This window comes from Peromyscus maniculatus, chromosome 1, assembly GCF_049852395.1.
Source record: "Peromyscus maniculatus bairdii isolate BWxNUB_F1_BW_parent chromosome 1, HU_Pman_BW_mat_3.1, whole genome shotgun sequence".
NCBI lineage: Eukaryota > Metazoa > Chordata > Mammalia > Rodentia > Cricetidae > Peromyscus > Peromyscus maniculatus.
Genome location: NC_134852.1, coordinates 175,846,334 through 175,866,431, shown reverse-complemented (window position 1 = coordinate 175,866,431; position 20,098 = coordinate 175,846,334). Strand labels below are relative to the sequence as shown.

The 20,098-nt window shown below is 44.6% G+C and overlaps 1 protein-coding gene across 5 annotated transcripts in view; it reads right to left on the bottom strand.

Annotated features, from left to right (window-relative positions):
* Nucleotides 1–20,098, bottom strand: part of Apba1 (amyloid beta precursor protein binding family A member 1) — a 222,495-nt gene that overhangs the window by 71,979 nt on the left and 130,418 nt on the right. For all 5 annotated transcript variants that reach the window (XM_076561382.1, XM_042261998.2, XM_042262000.2 and 2 more), the window contains exon 2: nucleotides 1,949–3,233. In XM_076561382.1, coding sequence (XP_076417497.1) covers nucleotides 1,949–3,157 — 1,209 coding nt within the window. In that variant the 5' untranslated portion in view covers nucleotides 3,158–3,233. The remainder of the gene's footprint in view (nucleotides 1–1,948; nucleotides 3,234–20,098) is intronic.

Sequence of the window (20,098 nt, the reverse complement as noted above, 5' to 3'; positions counted from 1 at the left end):
GGGCTTCCAGAAGAAGGGTAGAGATCTGCATTCTTAAGAAGACTCTTGCAGACTGCAGACCACAGTATTTTTTAACGGTGCCTTTCCATTTTCTATGACAGCATGCGTGGAATGAGATTTCAGTAAATACTTTTCTGAAGCTGAGGTGAGGTGGAACAATACCATCAAAGGGGAAGCAAATGAAGATCTTCCCTATAAATATAGCATGGCAGATGAAATATGACCCACGGATCCAACAGCTTAAGGATGATGGGGGCATATTTTATGGCATAGGTTTTGGGCTTTGCTTTCTGTTAACCCTTCATACCCCGGTAAGCCCTACTCACCGATTCCTTAGCATCAAGATAAATTTCTGATGGTATGGGGTCCTGAGTATCATTCAAGATTTTATAATAAATTTTGTTTTGAGTGAAACATTACACAAGAGGCTTAAAGCGTCCTCCTAGTTCAAATGAACGAAAGCTGTCCTAGCCCCGCCACTCTCCTGGGGGCTCAGAGTGAAGCTCGGGGTCAAATGGTTAGTAGGTCATTGCAAGGGGCTGATGCAGCTAAGGATGCTGATGGAGGAGGCCAGTGTGCGGACCAGATAAAATGAAATTGAATTTAACCTCCTGGCCCTTCTCCATCCTCAAGCTCCATTTTAAAATGAAATTGCTTAGAAATTACGGGAGAGTACAGAAAAGCGAGAGTTAGAGAAAAAAAAAAAGCACTTTTATAGCAAGGTAGAGGGGCAAAGGTTAGGCTTCTTGATTTATTTTCAACAGACTGTGACACCTGAGCTTGGCACGGTCTCCAATTTCACAAATGGCAAATAAAGCTGTGGACAGAGGCGGCCCCAGCTCTGCCTGCAGCTCTTCCCAGAGAGGCACATCTGGTTTTAAATAGAAAACATGCCTTCTGTGAAGTGACAAAAGCTTACTGGAGTCACAGGGTATGTGGGTGTGCGTTGGGGAGGGTGGGGTGATACTGGGAGCCACAGGGTATGTGGGTGTGCGTTGGGGAGGGTGGGGTGATGCAGAGCACCTGGCGGGGCACAGGGATTTCCACTGAAGAGGCCACAGTGGCCGTCCAAATCTTTAGGATATGGTGTCATGGCAAAGGTTCTCAGATTGGGGCCCAGGGTCCAGAGGATAGCCGTGGACCCTGTTAGTTGGGATGACATTGAACCCTGCCATCCTAGAAAATAAAGGTTGAGAAATCTCAGAACCGCTTTTGACTGATGCTTCGGCCTACTGCAAAGAACCTTGTCTTGACTCTCTGATGCCTTGTTCATTCATGACAGGGCTGGATACAGACCCTCCACGGTGCCATTCTTTGCCTTTTACGTGTGGTTAGTTGAACTGCTGATTAATCAAAAGAAAGAAAAAAAAAAAGACTTTGGTGGAGGTACTCTCCTTTCCCTGGTGCCCAGACACACCCGAGGTCAGGCTGGTCTCCGGTTAAAACTTGATTCAGATGCCCACCCCGTGCTAGGCCACCGTTCCAATCCCATTTCCACACACCTTGTTCTTTTTCTCACATGGGCTACTCCTTCATCTCAGGACCCCTTGAAGACCTTGTACTTACAGGATGGATGGTGTTTTTGCAAAATCCCCTCCAACTAATGCAGACTTGATACAAATTCTGGGACCCTAGTTCAGACTTTCTCAATGAGCACTAGGAGGAGAGTGTGGGGGTGGGCAAGGGCCCAAGAATGTAACTCTCAGCAAACCCTCTGGGTACCATCTGGAAAGCACAGGGATGCCTTGTGGGTCTGATAAGTGGGATCCACTCTTAATGCCCTTCTGCTGGCGCCGCACTGGGTGAAACTACTATGGGGAGGTGCATAGCGCCCCCACAGACCATTTACCAACAAAATCATTTCTCAAAGACTTGCAAGGCCACAGAGCTTCAAGTCTCCCCTCCCAAGGGCCTGGAGTCCAGCCAGCCCGAACCTGTACATACTTACATCTCCATCCATGGGCCTCTGGTCGTCACAATCCCTCGTGGGGCTAATGTCCTGGCGCATGACCCAGATGGGCTCTTTGGGTTCGTCGGGGGTGTAAGGCGAACGGATGGTCCTGGTTTTCACTTCTTCGATGGCCTCCTTGATGTCCTTGATGGCCAGCGAGATGGCATCTCTCTTCTCCTTGCTGTACCGCTGCCCAGCCTCACCGCCGCCCGGGGGTCCCATGACCCGCTGCTGCCCCGCCGGTGCTGGCAGCCCGGGGCTGTCGGGGTGTCCTCCTCCTGGAGTCGGGGCGCGCTCCAGGTCCTGCTCCGCCTCGGGCATGTCTTCGGCCGCCTTGTCGAGGCTCTGCGAACTCATGCTCTGCTTGACTTCGGCCACGATCTGGTCGATGTCCTCTTCCTGCTCGTAACTGTCCATGCGCGGGTAGGGCGCGAACTCGGCCTCCTTCTCGGGGCTGTCGGACTCGCCGTCCGAGCGCTCGTCGTAGTGGTGCAGCCGCGCGCCCAGGGCCTCTTGGCGGTAGGCGGCCGCCTCGTCGCGCTCCTGCTCGTAGAGCCGCAGGCCGTCGCGCGCGTCCAGCTCGGGCGCGTCCCCGATCTCCTCGTACACGTGCTCCTGGAGGCCGCCGTAGTCGGCGTAGGGCTCGGCGTAGGGCTCGTCCTCGGCGCGGTGGAAGAGCCGGTGCGTGTAGACGTAGCCCGAGTAGGCCGCGTTCATGGCCTCCTCGTGCTCCAGCGAGTGGAAGTGCAGGTGGTTGGGCAGCGCGCGCCGGTGCGCCGCCTCGGCGTGTTCGGCCTCCGCCTGCTCCGTGTACTCCTCGGCCTCGGGCCGGTACTGCACGGCGTAGGCGCTCTCATCCTCGGGGTCGTGCGCGCGCTCCGCGTCGTAGCCGTCGCGGGCCGCTGCGAGCACGTCGCCCTCGGCCGTGTCCGTGTGGTTGTGGAAGCCGCTCTCGGTGCTGGCTGAGCGCGCCAGGCTCTCCCCGCGCTCCTCCTCCTCCTGCTGCTGCTGCAGCTGCTGCGGCTGTGGCTGCTGCGCGCGGGGATCCTCGACGGCGGCACCGTGGCGGCCTGCGGGCTGCAGGGGCGCCTGCTGCTCCTCCTCCACCTCGGGGTGCTCCAGGTCGGCCTCCACGGACTCGTTCACCTCCCCTCCTGGCGCCTCGTCGGGCACCTCCACCTCCGCGGAGCCCTCCAAGTGGTTCATGGTGGGCGTCGGGGGCCGGGGATGACTGGGGAGAGGCTGAGCTGGCTCACTGTGCTCTCATTTTGCTCCACGGGGGCTGAAAGAAACAAGGAGAGAGGCTGCTGGGTGGTTCAAAGTGTAACTATGAGCTGAGCATCAAGATAGACATAAAACACCCGCTATTGATCCCTTCTGAATCTGGGTCAATTAAGACACGATTGCAAATTTAACCTAATCTGACAGTACTCTCTTCTTCACGCACGTATCGTAATTTGTAATTACATATTTACTTGTTTAATTGCTTATTGCATTCTCCCTCCCAGGCCCCCACACTGAGAGCTTCGCGGGCACTTTGCTCTTCACGCTATTCAGGTTGCATTTTCTGAGGTCTACGGATTGAGTATTACTCAATTGGATGGGCCACTTGGCATATTTCCCCATCTACTCAAGGATAAATCTCTCTAAACTAGGATCCTAGATACTTTAGAAAACTCTTCAAATACATTTGGGGGGTGGGCGGTGGCGTATATCATCTTGGAATCTTTTGACATCGTTGCTCTGTGTGTAAAGATGCAGCCTTTCTGGGGATGCTGGTAACCACCAATAGGTTCTGGCTCTTTAACCTCCAACAAGGGTTTATCTTTCTAGACCTCCACAAAGACACGAGGTTCTTTTCTTACATGTAGAACGAATCTCTACATGTAAGAATCTCTAGTTAATATCTCTAGTTGACTACCCTTGGGACCAGCTGACTGACAAGTAACTTTTCACTGTAAATACCCAAGGGGAGGAAGTTACAAAATGCAGGGTTTCTCTAATTCATTTGACCCAGAAACACTTTCTCCCTAGAAACCAGAGTATTGACAAATACACAAAGTAGGCAGTTTCAAGAACTTTCTCCGTGTGCCCTGGATCTAAAATTCTGTAATTCTGTGAATGCCATGACATTTGAAACTAGAGTCCATGGCTAATTTTTAGAAAGTATGGGTAGGGTAGGTCTCCACCTGTTTGTGAGGAAACTTCCAACTGTTATCCATTCTCCTCACAAAAGCAGCTTTTAAAGGACAGGGCTGATGGCTCCAGTGGGTGATAGCAATTGCTGTGAAGGCAGGAGGACCCAAGTTCAAATACTGAGCATGTGAAAAAGACATACATGGCTGTGGGTGTCTGTGACTCCAACACTGGGGGGATGGAGACAGGTGGATCCTGGGAGCTTGCCCACTGGCTAGCCTAGCCAAAATGGAGAGCTTTATATTTAAATAGTGACTCTGTCTAAAACAGTACGGTAGAGAACAATCAAGGAGGAGGGTGTTTGACATCCCCCTCTGGCCTCCAGATGTGTGTGCACTGGAATGCAAACCCCATGTGTACACATACCACTCACACTAGCTTTTAAGCCCAACCTGTACACAGTGTCTATAGAAACAGACACAAAGACTATAGTGAACAAGGAAACCAGGCAGGATTCTTTGGGTTTCCAGAGACCTATGGTAAAAGAGCTGTCATAGTTAGCTCCAGCTGTCAACTTCACACAATCCAGCCACCAGGGAAGACAGAACCCCAATTGAGGAATTGCCTAGACCAGAATGGCCTGATGCCATGTCTGTGAGGCATTTTTCTTGATTGCTAATTGATGCCAGAGGGCCCAGCCCACTATGGGCATGGCATCCCTAAGCAGGTGGAGCTGGGCTGTATAATAGTTAGCTGAGCAAGCCAATAAACGTGTTCCTCTGCGATTTCTGCTTCATTGTTTGCCATGTGCTCCTGCCTTGACTCCCCGAAGTGATGCCTGGAAGCTGTAAGGTGAAATAAGCCCTTCTCTCCTCAAATTGAGGAGAGTCAATTGGTCAGAGTGGTTTATCACAGCAACAGAAAGCTGACCGGGGCACAGGTTCAAGAGCATGTGTGGGTTTCTCTCATTGTCTTCTTTTCTTGTCTTTCAAACACGTGGCAGGATGTACTCTTAAATGTCACAGCCGCAGGCAGATAGGGGCACCCAATCACCTCTTAATATCAGCGTTCATTATACTCCACTCAATTCCCCACCACAGCCAGAGCAATTCCATCCCAACATTCCTGACAGACCAAACAGGAAAGGAGGCTGTGTTGGAGCTGTCCATCTACCTTCAAGCGGAGTATCACATCCTGGCTCCCACTGTGGTGGACCCGCCCCTGACTGAGTCTCATTAGAAAATAATGATGGTTTACCAATCCTAAACTACTGTCCCCTAATTGAAAAGAGTGCCAGAGCAGAATCAGTCTCTTCTGAAAAAAAAAAAAAATTGTAGACTCTTGTCATTAAACCCTGAGAACAGTAACTGGGGCCGGAATACAAGAATGTTTCCCCAAAATAAGAATAGCCTTCACGGAGGCTTTCACAGAAGTGAATGAAGTGGAAGAGAAAAGCGAACGTTGGTCCTGAGGCACACCTGGTTAGGGGGCCTCCAGCAGATTGTGGAAAATACAAAACAAATATCCAACACATTACAAAGTCACTGTCCCTGTTTCCTTTACTGGGGCTCAGATCCAGACAACAGACACCAACGCATTGCAGGGGCACTGGCCTGTGTACCAACCCAGTTCTAATGACCACGTGACAAGTTTCCACTGAGAGGAACACACCAGGCTTCCCTGGGTGCTATCGCTGTGAGGCATCCCGGCTGTGTGGGGTCAGTGTTAGAAACACAATGACCTGAATGGCTAGCAGTTCTTGATACCAGGTACAGAGCGGACAAAGGCACTGTTTTCTGTGAAAATGGCCTTCTCTATTCACAGAGGCATTACAGCACCGAGTTAAATTGTATCTGACTAGCAGATACATTGATTCAACCAAAATGGAATTTTTTTTTGTACATGTGCATATACCAAATCCTGACAAGGAAAGTTCTTTGTGGAAATACTATTCGAAGCATGTAGTTTGAGTATAACAACATTTTCCTCCCATTAGAGAATACGAGTGATATAACATTCTCCCACATTTAAGTCTGTAGACCTCATTGGCCTTTATTGGACACATGCCAGACATTGTATAGGGCAAAGGGGATTCAGACGTTTCTAAGACAAGATCCTGGCCTTCAAAGACAGATAGCTTCAATAATTATAATACGTGGTGATGAATGCAAAATAGAAATAGGTTCAAGACATGGAAGGAGCCCATAGTGAAAATAGTGGAGGCTGCTATGTCACCTTCTGGTCCCATAAGTGCTGTGGTTCTGCATTTCATGAGCTCACCAGCATCCAAGAGCTCAGGACTACCACCCAACTGGGACCTTGAGAGTGGTTCAGGCACCTCAAGAGGCGGAGCAAAGGGAGGAGGAGGAGCTGGTGAAAGGAAACTCCCCTCCTCTAGCTGTGAAAGGGCTGTGGACCAGGGAGATGTAGGCAGGAAAGTCTCTCTCATCCTTGGGGGCACCTACAGCATGAGGAGGGGCGTGGCAGGACCCAGAGAGCCTGCGGGGTTCCAGTGGGGAAGCACAGACCACTTCCGGTTCCCCAGTCAGGAATGTTCCTTAGCCTGGAGAAAATAAACAAAAGGAAGGCATCCCACTGATGCAGAATGTTTAGAACACAGAATTTCATGACTCAGAGGCCAAATCCACATATTTGTTATTGTTGGCCAAGATTCTTATTACTTTGAGATTGATAGAAGGGAAGGCTGTATGTTTACGTTCATTCATGTTTCCTTAACTTGTTGCCAAACGTTGGCAATTGACTGTTGTGTGTGTGTGTGTGTGTGTGTGTGTGTGTGTGTGTGTTATTCAAAAATAGCTTTAGAAGAAAGGTGTGGCTGCAGACAAGACAGAATGTATAAAAGAACAAAAGCCAGGTTGTAATATCCATATTATTCTGTGTGTGTGTGCATGTGTGTGTGTGTGTGTGTGTGTGTGTGTGTGTGTGTGTGTTGTCAAGAGTGGTGATAATCATGCAGATGTATGGAAAAAGTTAAAAGTGGAGTGGGGTGTTGAAATGAAAAAGAAATTTTGATTCTATTATATAGGAGATTTTATATATGTGCTCATTTAAGCTTTTTATGCCTGAGCCCAGGTGCCTCTAGGAAAGGGCCAGACTAAACTTTTTTATTTTTGAGACAGGGTTTCTCTGCGTAGCTTTGCGTCTATTCCTGGAACTCACTCTGTAGCCCAGGCTGGGCTCAAACTCACAGAGATCCACTTGCCACTGCCTCTGCCTCCCGAGTGTTGGGTTTAAAGGCGTGCGCCACCACCGCCCGGCCAGACTAAACTTTCATCCTTTCAAGCTTAATTTACCTTCTTGTGCCTGCTCAGCACAAGTGGCTGGGTCCATTCAGCCTTAGTAAACTCCATATTTATACATCTACCTCTAAAGCATTTAATGCCTGTTTTTTTTTTTTAATCTTTCCCCACTGGAGTTGGCAGTCAAGTCCCACTTCTTGAGACTGAAGTCTGCCTTAACACCCACATATAATATACTATTTCAGTAATATGATGTCTGTCAGTCATGGCAAGGGCAGCATATAACCCTGAGGTAGATTAATGTCCATAGCAATAAACAATTGTGGTTACTAAACAGGATTATGCCTTGGATTCAACACATGTATATGTGTGCATCCTGTATATGTTGAGGTTAATGGTTCTTAGGTGTGTGCTCACACTTACGAGTTCATATGTGTGCAGGTGTGCATGAATATATGTGTGTGTAGGCACACAGAAGCCAGAGGACAACCTTGGTCTTTCCTCGGGTGCAGTCTATCTTTTTCTTTTCTTAAAGACAGGGTCTCTCACTGACCAGGAACGTAGTCCAGTAGGCTGGGCTAGCTCACTAGTGAGCCCCGGTGATCTGTCTGTCTCTGCTTTCTCCAGTGCTGGGATTGCAAGTGCTCACAACACCACACACAGCTCTTTTTAAAATACAGGTTTTGGAGATCAAACTAACGTCCCCTGGGCATCCTCCCCAGCTCCTAATGTTTCTCCTAGTGCACAAAGGATGAGAAAGTAAGAACACACATGTATTCCCTCCCTGATAAACCTTCCTCACTCCCTGAGTTAGATAATGGTGAAACTTCTGACAAGGAGTTTAAAGGCTATCAAGAGCCTGGGATGGCCAGCTCCTTTAAATATAATGCATCTGTTTACAATTCTAACATAAATGACGAGACTGAAGAAGACCAGGGTTCATTAAAGCCCTTCCGATTATTTGGAAGTTAAATTTAGTAATAATGGAAGCCTAAAGATGGACCCGTAAATGCATTTCTCCTTCCTAAAATCACTTAGACACTCACATGGTCAGAGAAACACTTCCAGCATAGAACTATCTTGCTCCAGCAAAACACTTTGTTCCACTCCATATCTTTGCAGCCGATACCGTGAAGCGTGACCTGGCAGGTGGTACCTGCAATGATTTCTGAATCAGGTGACTGACTACCTGAACAAAGATGTTGCTGAGAGCTAGATATCAGCTAATGTGTGGTTGCAGATGAAGAGGTGGCTGTACATCTTCCCTTCCCCCACCAGGGCCACTCTGCTGCTTTGCCTGCCTCTGCGCTTCCAGGCCAGCCTCCCTGGACACTCCAGCAGTTTGGCCAACAAGGAGTGAGATAACAATGCGATGAAAGAGTCTGGGGTTGGGGTATTCATTCTCTCAGGTCATCTCTGACAGTAGCATGTCACCCTGAAGGGCAAAGCTATTAAGAGATGAGGGTTCCCATCCTTCTCTTCTAGTCTTATGGACCACAATAGCGCTGAGATTCTGTACAGGCTATGCTTTTATAAGTAGTCCTGACACTAAGTTCTTGTCTCTGTATATTACCTGATTTGAATACTCATCTACTTCCTACTGGACCCAAACTGTTATGTATAAGTATTAATAGATGGCAAAATTAGTCACAGTAGCTAGCCCACTTAATAACAAGGATACTATTCTGTAGTCAAAACTATGAAGGTGATACTCTAATGAGAAGTCCCTACCAGGCTCCACTCTCTCTTCCTGGTTTCATGACATGCCCCCCCCAGAGGTTATGTACATTCAAGGAATTGACACAGGAAATTCACACAGGAAGCCTAATGGGCATAAGGACCCTGCCAGGGTCTCAGCGGCTACCTCTTTCTTTGCACCAGAGCAGAGCTCATCTGTCCTTCATTCACTGGGTTATTTCAATCTCTTTTGCCTGGGTCTCAGCCTCCACATTTCTCCTCTCACCTCAGCAGGAGCCATTTGACCCTCTGTGACTGGCCCATTTCATAATTCAATCCCAACATTAGCACCTCCCCCCTTTTTATTCAGAATGCCAACAGTTTGGGTAGCAATGTGCTATGACTCTCCTGTACCTTAGACGTAGACTGCCAGCTAGACTGACCTTCCATCCACAGCTGCAGCTGAATGTGTCTTCTAATGCTTGCCAGCATGGGTATGTGAGGCCTGATCCTTTGCAACCTGGCCCGGCAGACTCTATACTTAGATGTCCCAAGGGCATTGCTTTTGTTGAAAGATCTTGGACACTCCTTTCTGGGAGCAGCTTTGAAAGTTAATCTATGAGATCTGAAGTTACCAGAAGGTTGTCTCCCTATAATATTGTAATATTTAACCACATTTGATTTTTGACCCCAAAGGAAGTGACATCACCTTATTTACAAGTATTGAAAATCAACGGTGCTTGGCATCCTTCAACTACCAAGCCACAAGAAGATTACCCTGTCATTTACTCTATGTAATATGGTGCTATAGTGATCAAAAGGACAGGCTAGAGACAAAAGGTCAACTCTGGCTTTATTACTTACCAGCTTTGACTTTGAATGACTTACAGTAAATGCCACATTTTATAGTTTCTAAAACAGTCATAATAATAGTACCTACAGATAATAATAGGGTTATCATACAGATGATGCCTCTTTGTGTAGTACTTAGAACAATAACAGATTCAGTGTAACTGCTATTTGATGTCTATTGGTGCATTTTCTGAACACACCGTAATTAGTATTTAAGGGGTCAATACAGAATTTTAAAAAGCAAAAATTAAAACAATATTAATATGAATATTGGGCACAGGATCTATTTATTAATATTATACTTTCCTGGCTAACAGACAGAAGACAGTTAGGGCTCTTTTAGTCCCTCTAGAAGTAAGGCTAGGTGTATATAAACCCATCAGATATTAACCAATCACCATACTAAACAATGTAGCCACATGCTCCACCTGTACACACTTCATACATGCTTCATCTACTCCATTTCTCACTCTCACACCATCTTGGTGGGAATCAGTATCTCCAGCTGCTGATTGGGAAGCAGAGTTCAGGCAGCTTACATAAATAGTCCAAGGTCACAGGGAGCAGCAAGGGTTGGAACCAGAGCTGCTGGCACTCGGCTGCATTATTCCTGTTATATTACACCGAGCCCAGAAAGTAATGCAATTGATTTTTTTTAAACAAACATTTAAATTGGTGTAATCGCTTTTAGAATGGTGACCTTGGCAGACTCGCCACTTACCTGTTCTGAGGGCACTGCCTTTGTTCAAAGCTCTCTGGTGCTCTTATGTTGGAATTGATTTCTAAGTTAATTGAAGGGTTTTGAAAGCACCAGTGAATAATGTTCAATGTTCTGTAGTCATAGTTAGTTATATCTGATTTTTTCTTTCTTTCTTTCTTCTTATTTTTTTTTAACCTAACAGGCATCATCCAGATCTATCACTCTAAAGATTTGGCTCTAAGTGGTTTTAAAATTTAAATTTTCTTGTCTCCTGGTACTTTCTGATGTTTCGCAAATAGCAGATATAGTCTTAAAAGATAAAGACATACAACTGCCACTGTTACTAAAGACTGGAAGTCTCTGAAGTTCCTTCAAAAGGGTAGCATTAAGAATAGCTTTGGTCAGTGGCCCATCTTTCATAAGGAGGCATTATCCTCACTGGAGAAACAGTGGTGTGGAAGATAACTGGATGGATGGACGCCTGCGCCATTTCTGCAAAATCAGGTTCATTGCTTTCATCCCACCTTGAAATCGGTATTAATGCTAAGCAAGCAGCAGGATTAATTTACCCACTAGGATGATTTTAGTCATTCCAGCCACAAAGCTCTATCATAGCTGAGTCTTTTAAGAAGACATTTCTAAATTTATTCAGATTTCCTTATTTTCTATTTCTTTGCCTCACACTTTAATGATCAAATCACTCATTTATCATCCTGATTCCAATAAAATACACGCAATAAGCTCCAGGCAACCACAGAAAGTCAGAAGGGAGATTTTACAATTTTTACAGAAAACTCAAGGGATACTGTCTGGAAATCAAAGTCAATTAAGCTTCTCCGGATTTCTGAGATGCCTCCGGTATAAATTCAAGCATATCTATATAATCCATAATTTACAGAGGGCTAGAGGAGCAAGATACCGTTTTCCTGTTACAATTCCTTTTTGTATGTCCCAACTTCCTTCCCAACTCCTATGGTATTTATGATTTCTGCTGGGTTACACTCAGTTCAAAAGTATTAAGTCACCTGTGACAGCCAATCTAGAACATTTTCCCGATATTTCTTTTGTACAGAAATATCCCCCACCCTCCATTATCACCACCACCATAGAGTTTCAGATGATACTAAGACTCTGAAATTGGTTTGGCTATGTGGCTTTTCAGGGGCTCATTAAGTTATACTGTGAGAGGAGAAGGAGATGGGGGAGTTTCCAGCTAAGGACAAATTGAACAGTAATTCATTAAAATGCAATCTTTCCTCCGAGACCACATCACCTCCGATTTACTGCTATTGTTACTTTTACAAATTATTTGGCTCATTAGAAAGCCAGTTAACGCGCGCTTCTCTAATCCTCCTGGTTTACTGTTCATTTTCCTTCTCCAAACAGAAACCAGAATGGCGGCCATGGCCCTAATTACAAAGACTCAAATGAAATTCTTGTTTCTGGACTTCTTTTTTGTTCCCGGGTCAGGAACGGGTCAGCAGAAGGTCTACTGTCCATTATACACCAACAATATCTTCACTTAATCCTCAAATCTGGGAAGCACAGACTAACCTTGGTGATCTGAAACACTTGCATGCAGGAAAGTCCTCACACACAATCCTAACAACAATCCATTAAGCAATTACTATGTAGCAACAATGGGAATGACTTGAATTTGAATTTGATGAGCCAGAAATCCCATATCGAGTCAGTTTCCCAAGGCAGCTTGGTTCTGTTTCATCGTGTTAGCGAAAAGTTTATAGGAAAAGAAACCAAGAGAGGAAGGTGGAAAACTGCTTTCCCTTCCAAATGATTCATGGGTAATCTGGAAACCCATCAGAATTCATTGACCATGTTGATTAAAGAGAGTAGGTCTTAGATGCCCCAACACGAATATTACTGGGAAACAGGTAGAAGAACGAAGCTAGAGCTTTATCTACCACTGTGCACAAAAATTAACTCCAAGTGGATCACAGACCTTAACATAGCACCTGAAACTCTTAGCGGCTAAAGTAGAGAAAATACTTCGGAATAATAGGCATGGGAAAGAAGGACTTTCTGAATAAGGCTATGGTTGCTCAGGAAACATGGCCAACATCGTGCAAATGGGACCTTGTGAAATGAAAACAGCGGCCACTTCTGCTTCTCCTCCTTCCTTCAGGGCATTTTGTTTCTGTCATGCTACACTCCCGGCCAGCTGGCCTGAGAACTTCTTATGTGGGTCCTGGGTATTGAATTCAAGTCATCGGGCTTGTATGGCTCATACTTTTACCCACTGAGCTATCTCCCTGGTCCTTAAAAATCTTTTGTTCAGTTAACTGAGTGAGAAGATACCTACAGATTGGGCAAATATCTTTGCCAAATATATATATATATATATATATATATATATATATGAGATTAATATCTAGAATATACAAATAACTAAGAAACAAAAAAGAAAACAAATAGCCCAATTAAAATAGTCTAGTGAACTGAACACAGAGTTCTCAAAAGAAGAAATACAAATGGCCAGTAAAAGCTTTATAAAATGTTCAACATGCTTAGCCATCAGAGAAATGCAAAATTAAAACTCCTGTGAGAGTCCATCTCACCTCAGTCAGAAGGGCCGTCACCAAGAAAACAAATGAAAGTGATGCTGATGAGGTCATGGGGAAGAAGACCCCATATTCAGCCTGGTGGGAGTGTGAATTGGTGCTGCAGTCACTTTGGAAATCAATGTGCAAGTTTCTCAAAAGGCTTAAAACACAACTATCATATGATCCAGATATGCCATGCCTTGGTATATACCCAAAGGGCTCTATATCCTGCCACAGAGATACTTGCTCATCCATGTTTACTGCTGCTCTGTCCACAATATCAAAGAAATAAAGTTAGCCTGGATCCCCTTCAACAGAAGAATGGGTTAGGAAAGTGTCATGTATACACACAACGGACTTTTATTCAGCTGTAAGAGGAAATTATGGCATTTACAGGAAAAGGGATAGGACCAGAAAATGCCACATTGAGTTAATTTAGGCTCAGAAAGACAATTATCCCCATCTTCTCTTCCATATGCGAATCCTAGCTTCTCATTTTCAGAGATGTGTATTCATGTGAGAGAAGCTGTGTATGAAGGGCGGGAGACCAGAAAAGGCCTGTGCGAAGGGAAAAGGAAGCTTGGAGGGAAGGAATGTGTGTGTGTGTGTGTGTGGGGGGGGGGGGTAATGAAACGTGTGGTATGAAAGTAAATAGGGACGCTGAGGGTTGGAGGGAGGCCTAAGTTGGGAGGGAGGAAGTAAGGACACGGGGAAAGGGGCTGGGTGGGGAAGGGAAACCAAATTTTGTGTATTAGAAAATACTACAAGGAAGCCCACTACTTTGTAAGCTAAATTTAAAAAAAAAAGTTTTCAAAAATGAAATTTAAAAAATAGTTAGAAGGGAGGTACTCAACATGGTTCTAGAAGCCATGGGCTACTAAACAAAACTTCCAGTGCCAGGTATGTGACACCCCCTGCATGGCTGTTGTTGAGGGCGTCTCCAGAGACTCAAACACTGCAAGCTTTTGACTCTCTTCTCGTCTTCCCACTGGAACTAGATGATAGGATCTCACTGCTGAAGACACCACACGTCTTGATTGCAGAATATAGAGAAATCAAGCTGAAGTGGAGTTAGAAAGTTCTGCCCTGCTGGCTAGCATTATAGCTGCAGAAGGTGCTGTGGGGGCTGCTATGGGAGAATAGACGGAGATGATCTTACCAGCTGTGAAAAGTACGGTAGCAGTCTACTACACAAGATGAGCTCATGTGCGCACCAGTGCCACGGATAGTCTGGTGGCAACCAACTGCTCTCTGATTGGATCTGAGGCTTGTTCAAGATCCCTGATAATGTAAAACCAGCCTATGTATACACACGCACACGCACACGCACACGCACACGTACATGTACATGTACATATACATGGCTGGGGAAGTCATAGGCCCTAGTGGGGAAGTTACTAGTATTATTTAGCTATATTGACATAGCATCAAGTTGCCTTCTAAATATCTAAATAATCCCATAGATAAATGCTATTCTTGGCCTTAATGGGGGAAAAAAATCTCTCTTTTGTTGGGAACAGTGGTGAATGGTGAATACAGAAACTCATGGCTGTTCACTGTAGCTAAGAATAAGTGGCTGTTGACTGTTCAGCCTAAATAAGACGTTTATACAACCTCCTCTAGTGCTCAGAAAACAACACAGAAGGGGGCTAGAAATAATCTAAGAACCAGGTGATAAAGAGAAGGGCTATGAAATGTTATCCTCTGTGCATGGCGCGCGCGCGCGTGCACGCACACACACACACACACACACACACACACACACAAGTTCAAGTTCAACTAAGTGTGTTCAAGCCTCAGTTTGAATGCAAGCTAGGTTCCTGACCTTGGGCAAGTCATTTAGCCTTCCCATTCCTTTGGGTCCTCTTTCAAGTGGGAATGACAACAGCCCCCTCCCCAGGAGATGTTGTAAAGATCAGCTGAGTAAATGCAGCACTCACTAAGAACAGGAACAAAAATGCATTTGCCAACTCACAGACTGTTCAGCGCCAAGACTGAATCCTAATGAGATTTTGCGTGACGAGGATGTGCCAATACTTCTACAATTGTAACCAATTTCTGGGATGTTCATTGAAGGGGCGATTGTTGTTTGTATGTGTATATGAGGGCTCACTACTTCCCATTAAATGTTGCCACAAACCTAATCTGCTCTTAAACATGTATACAAACATACCTCTGTATATTTATATTAAAGTATGTCTATGCATATGTGTGTGAAACAAAGCTACCTTACATTGAAGCTTATCTATCATTGTCTGTCACTGTCCTCATTCTAAGGCCTGATGGGCACGGATGTGGGTGACAGGAACCTACCTGGGCCAAGGGTTCTCTTTCTCTGCCTGGCTCAAACATTTGTCCTAGGGTGTGTGGTGTGTGTGCGCGCACGCGCATGCATATGTGTATATGCCTGCACACCATGTGTCTGCTATTTCTGGAAGCCTCCTACCAAGCTGGTCTCCACACTGTGGCTCACAAAGTGTCTGCTCATCCATTGGTACTACTCAGCTCACAGCTGCCACTGTGGCTTTCCAGCTTGCTGCAGCCAAGTCTCATTATTCCAGCCTGTGCCTCTCTGAATCGCTGGGGGGCTCCACTCATGCTTACACACCAAGCTTCGTCGACCTTAAGACACTTGTCCAGGTCCAGATCAGAAAAACCCTACCCCTGGCAAGCTAACTGTCTCCAGCTCTTGCTTCACAGCCACTTATTCTTACCTTTTCTCGTCTACAAAATGAGATGAGGAAGACTATTAGCTTGAAAGCGTCTGTCGAAGTCACCGTTTGGAGGAATTTACAGATGTACTCACAGGGGTATGAAATGACTCATGATTATAGTTCTGCTCACAAATATGGGAAACAACAGCAGTGTCGACCATGAGAAAATTGGTGATGCACACATGTAATAACGGATTGCCCATGGGACAGAAGAGATAAACATAAAAGACACAGAAGGAACTTTCCAACCCATTAAGTTAAAAGCAAGGGCAGAACAGTATGTAATGGATACAGCCAACTCTTCCTCTTATCTTGGCAAAGGGCTTCAGGAACCTCACCAGATGTGGGAAACTGTGGGTGGTAATGAACTCTGAGGTTCAGTTTGTAAACTAGGCCTGGTATGAGGTTATCAACAATAACCCATAATAAAATAGAATAATTGCAACAACATACAATAATGAAAGTCACATGAATATGGTCTCCCTCTAATGATCTTATTGTACTGTAGTGTGTTTGGGAACCTTGGTTGACTGACTGACTTGGTGATAACTGAGACCAGGGATAAGGGGCATTACTGTATTGGTCCATAAGTGCCATAAGTGTGTGCATGTGTGTGAGTGCTTGCAAGTGCATGCCCCTCCCCCACAGCAGCATGGAGAAAGGGATGCCAGTAGCTCCCTTTGGGGTGTAGAGGCAAGAATGAGAAGTGGGCAGGTTCTCATGTATAAGTGCTCTCTGATGTTGGAACAATTTTAAAAACTGAATACACAGTGAAAACCCTGCCTGCTCTGTAAGGATGGCGATTATCGTTTTCAATGTAAAGAGCCTGGGAAACACGTCCTCCTCCGTTAAGAAGGTGCTGAGGTAGGGCTGCATCCCTTTAAACTTTCTGTTATGCTTTGAACCTCCTCCCCATCTGTCCGGCTTCTCGGTGCCATTCTAGCATTCAACATCTGTTTTTCTTTGAGCCTCACTGTTCAAGAGTGATATTTTGGTAGATGGATTGCGGGGTGATGGTGGTGCAGTTGGTAAAAATGGTCTCAAAAGTTATACACCGATGGAGATTTCCAGCCTAGGCTGTGATCATTCATGTTTGCTCTCCAGAAACACATCACCTATTCACTCATAGACATAACTGTAAAGTGGTAGAATTGAAAGTGTTTTCAAGGCAACAAGAACCTCATTTTATAAACAATGAGCCCAGGAGTGGAAAGGTTGTCCACAGTCATGATTACTTGAAAGCAGCAGCTGGTTGCCTGATCTCTTCCCGAACTTTCTTCCCCTGTTTCACCGTAGTGCCAAAGTGGTCATCCACAAAGGGGGACATGCATTCAGTAAGAGGTAGACCTACTAAGTGATCATAAAAGGTATCAGGACCAGGAATTAAAAACATATAAATAATTCAAAGCAGTTTATCCTTCCCATATCCAGAATCCTGACCTTTCCAGGGTGCACACACATGCTAGTTGTACATGGGTATTTGGAAACAGACTAGCTTATTGTTCACCAAAATCTTGAATTCGTCCCCATGCCTGTGATTTGAATGTCTCCTTTAATAAGCATGTTGAAATGTGATTGCCATAGCAGGCTGAGATGAGAGAATTATGAGTTCAAGGCCAGCCTTTGGGAGATCCTGTCTCAAACAAAACAAAACAGAACAAAACTGTGGGAGTCTGTCAGAGGACCAGCTCCAACCTGTTGAAGGGTTCTTGAGGGGAGGAGAGAGGAATGAGGAAGTATTAGATAGAAATATAGATAAAGACGGAGAGGAAAGACAGAGACACAGGATAGTTTTGGCAGGGCCCTGGGTCAATACCCAACTGCCTCAAGGTTTATTCCAAAGGGCTTTTTATACACTGCCAAGGGGAGAGGCAAAAGACCTCCCCCTTTCAAGATCAAAGCATAATGTATAGCCAAGTGTAGACCCTTCAAAACACCTGGTAACCACTCCCATGACCAAATCATCCCATTATGCAGCCCTGCTGGGTAAAGCAAACTCAGATTCTCTGACCCCTGTTGATGTAACCAATCGTATTATTAAAATAAGAAACACAGAGCCAAGGTAAAAGAGAAAAGCCGAGAGGTCAGAGCTCAGAGATAAAATCTTACCTCCTCCAGTGCTCCTAGCTTCCCCGAGAGAGGGAGGTACTTCCTGTGTCCCTGTTTAAATAATCTTTCTGTTCTGCCTTCTCATTGGTTGTAAACCCAACCACATGACTGCCTCATCACTGCCTGTAAGTACCGCCCTCCAGGTCTTAAAGGCGTATGTCTCCAATACTGGCTGTATCCCTGAACACACAGAAATCTACCTAGCTCTTCTAACCACCACGCTCTTACTATGGCTCTAATAGCTCTGACCCCAGGGCAACTTTATTCATTAACATAAAATTAAAATAACATTTCAGTACAAATAAAATATCACCACATTTCCCCTTTTCTATTTTAATAAAAAGAAAAAAGGCAAAAGGTTATAACTAACAAAAGAAAAACTATCTACAAAAGTACAATAACTATATACAATATATACAAGTAACAAATACCTAAACGATGTCTAGTCCATTTGTATTTGACAAATCAGAGAAAATAATTCCCTTATCTATCCTATTTTAGTAAGTCCAAAATGTATCTAATTCACTTTCTATCCTAATTAATCTTGAACTATAACTAACTAATCTTCAACTCCCTCAGAGACCCAAGAAGGAAATAATATTAGCTAACAAAAATAAAAACAGGAAGTGCACAAAAGCAACTTCCAAAATTTTTGTGAGTTGACAGAAACAGCCAGCTGCCTGGACAGTCACCTGAGGTTTCTCCACAGTGTTGGGGCATCATCTTCAGCCTATAGGCTTATGGTATCTGACAGACTCATTTGTGAAGTAGGTTGTACACAAGGTCAACAGTTCAACCTCACACTGGGTGAGAGCAGTCCATGTACCAGAAACACCTGAATTCCACTAGTGTCATGTCATGATTCAGGATTTTAAATTCTGGAAATTGTTGATGGTTTTTGAATTCAGCTGTCCATTCTTCTTGGCTGTGTATATATGGCTTCATCTAAGCATGCCCTTCTCCACATCCCTCTATTAAATGCCAGTCTACTATTGAGAGGCGTGAGCTTTCAGTTGCTGTTCCATTGCACAACAGAAGCCATCGGCCCACTGCCTGTTCAGCTGCCTTCAAAGAAAAGGGCACTGTACCTTTTCCAGATTGTGAAGGCCACTTCAGGGATGGTGCCATATTGTCCTGGCCTCAGAAGATGCCTTCTGATAAAGCCATAACCATACTTGTTTTGGCAGGAATCGGTAGTCCTTTGTTTCGTGTTCTGTCTGTCCATTTTGTCCTGTTGATTTGAGGATACTTTGTTGTCCAGTGGCTAACTTTTGCCACAATGAAAATTAACTCCATATGCAGTTTCTTCAATGCCCATATTTTCTCTGAAGTAGATTGGTACTGCCAGGAGCTGACATGTCTCAAAAAAGAAAAATTTCTAAGTTATTAAAATATTTTAAATGCCATATTCGTTAGATCTCTGAAGGGTTTGAAGATGACCTGTCTAAAATATATCTGCTCAATTTTTAAAACATATCTAATATGACTACAATTTCTATTGTAATGTCTAACTACTAACTTTCATTTCTTTATATCCTAATAGTTGGTAATAATGTAAAGTATTTAAAACTAGTAATTTGTCTTTTTCTTTTCTTTCTTTTTTTTTTTTTTTTTTTTTTTTTTTTTTTTTTTTTTTTTAAAAAAACAAGAACCTTAAATCTAATCTCCTTTGCTTAGCCTTTTTCCTAACCCTTGACAACTTGTAACCTACCCCCCTAAATAATGAAAATTATCCCAGACCCAAAACCCATTAAAAGAACCAAAAAACCACCCGCCCCACACCACTTCTTTGGCAATGTGGGCGTCATTCTTAAAATTGCTTCCTGCTGGGTATGGGCGAAGTTATCTTTATCCTGAAAGAAAAATTTAGGTTAATTGTCAAATTCTAGGAAAGGTAACTATATCCTTCATTATTATCCAGTCTGTGTATAAAGCCAAAGTTCAGGGTTTATCTCAAGTCCTTATTCAAGTAGTCTTTGAGACTGGATCATCTCAGCTAGTCATCTCAAAATTGTTCTGAGCACCTTGTAGTTCAAAGCTGATCTGTAGATGATGTTTGTCAGCTTAGTGATATTATTATTGTCCACGTGGAATTGTTGTTGTTGTTGTTGTTGTGGGGCCCCATCTTCTTTCCGGAG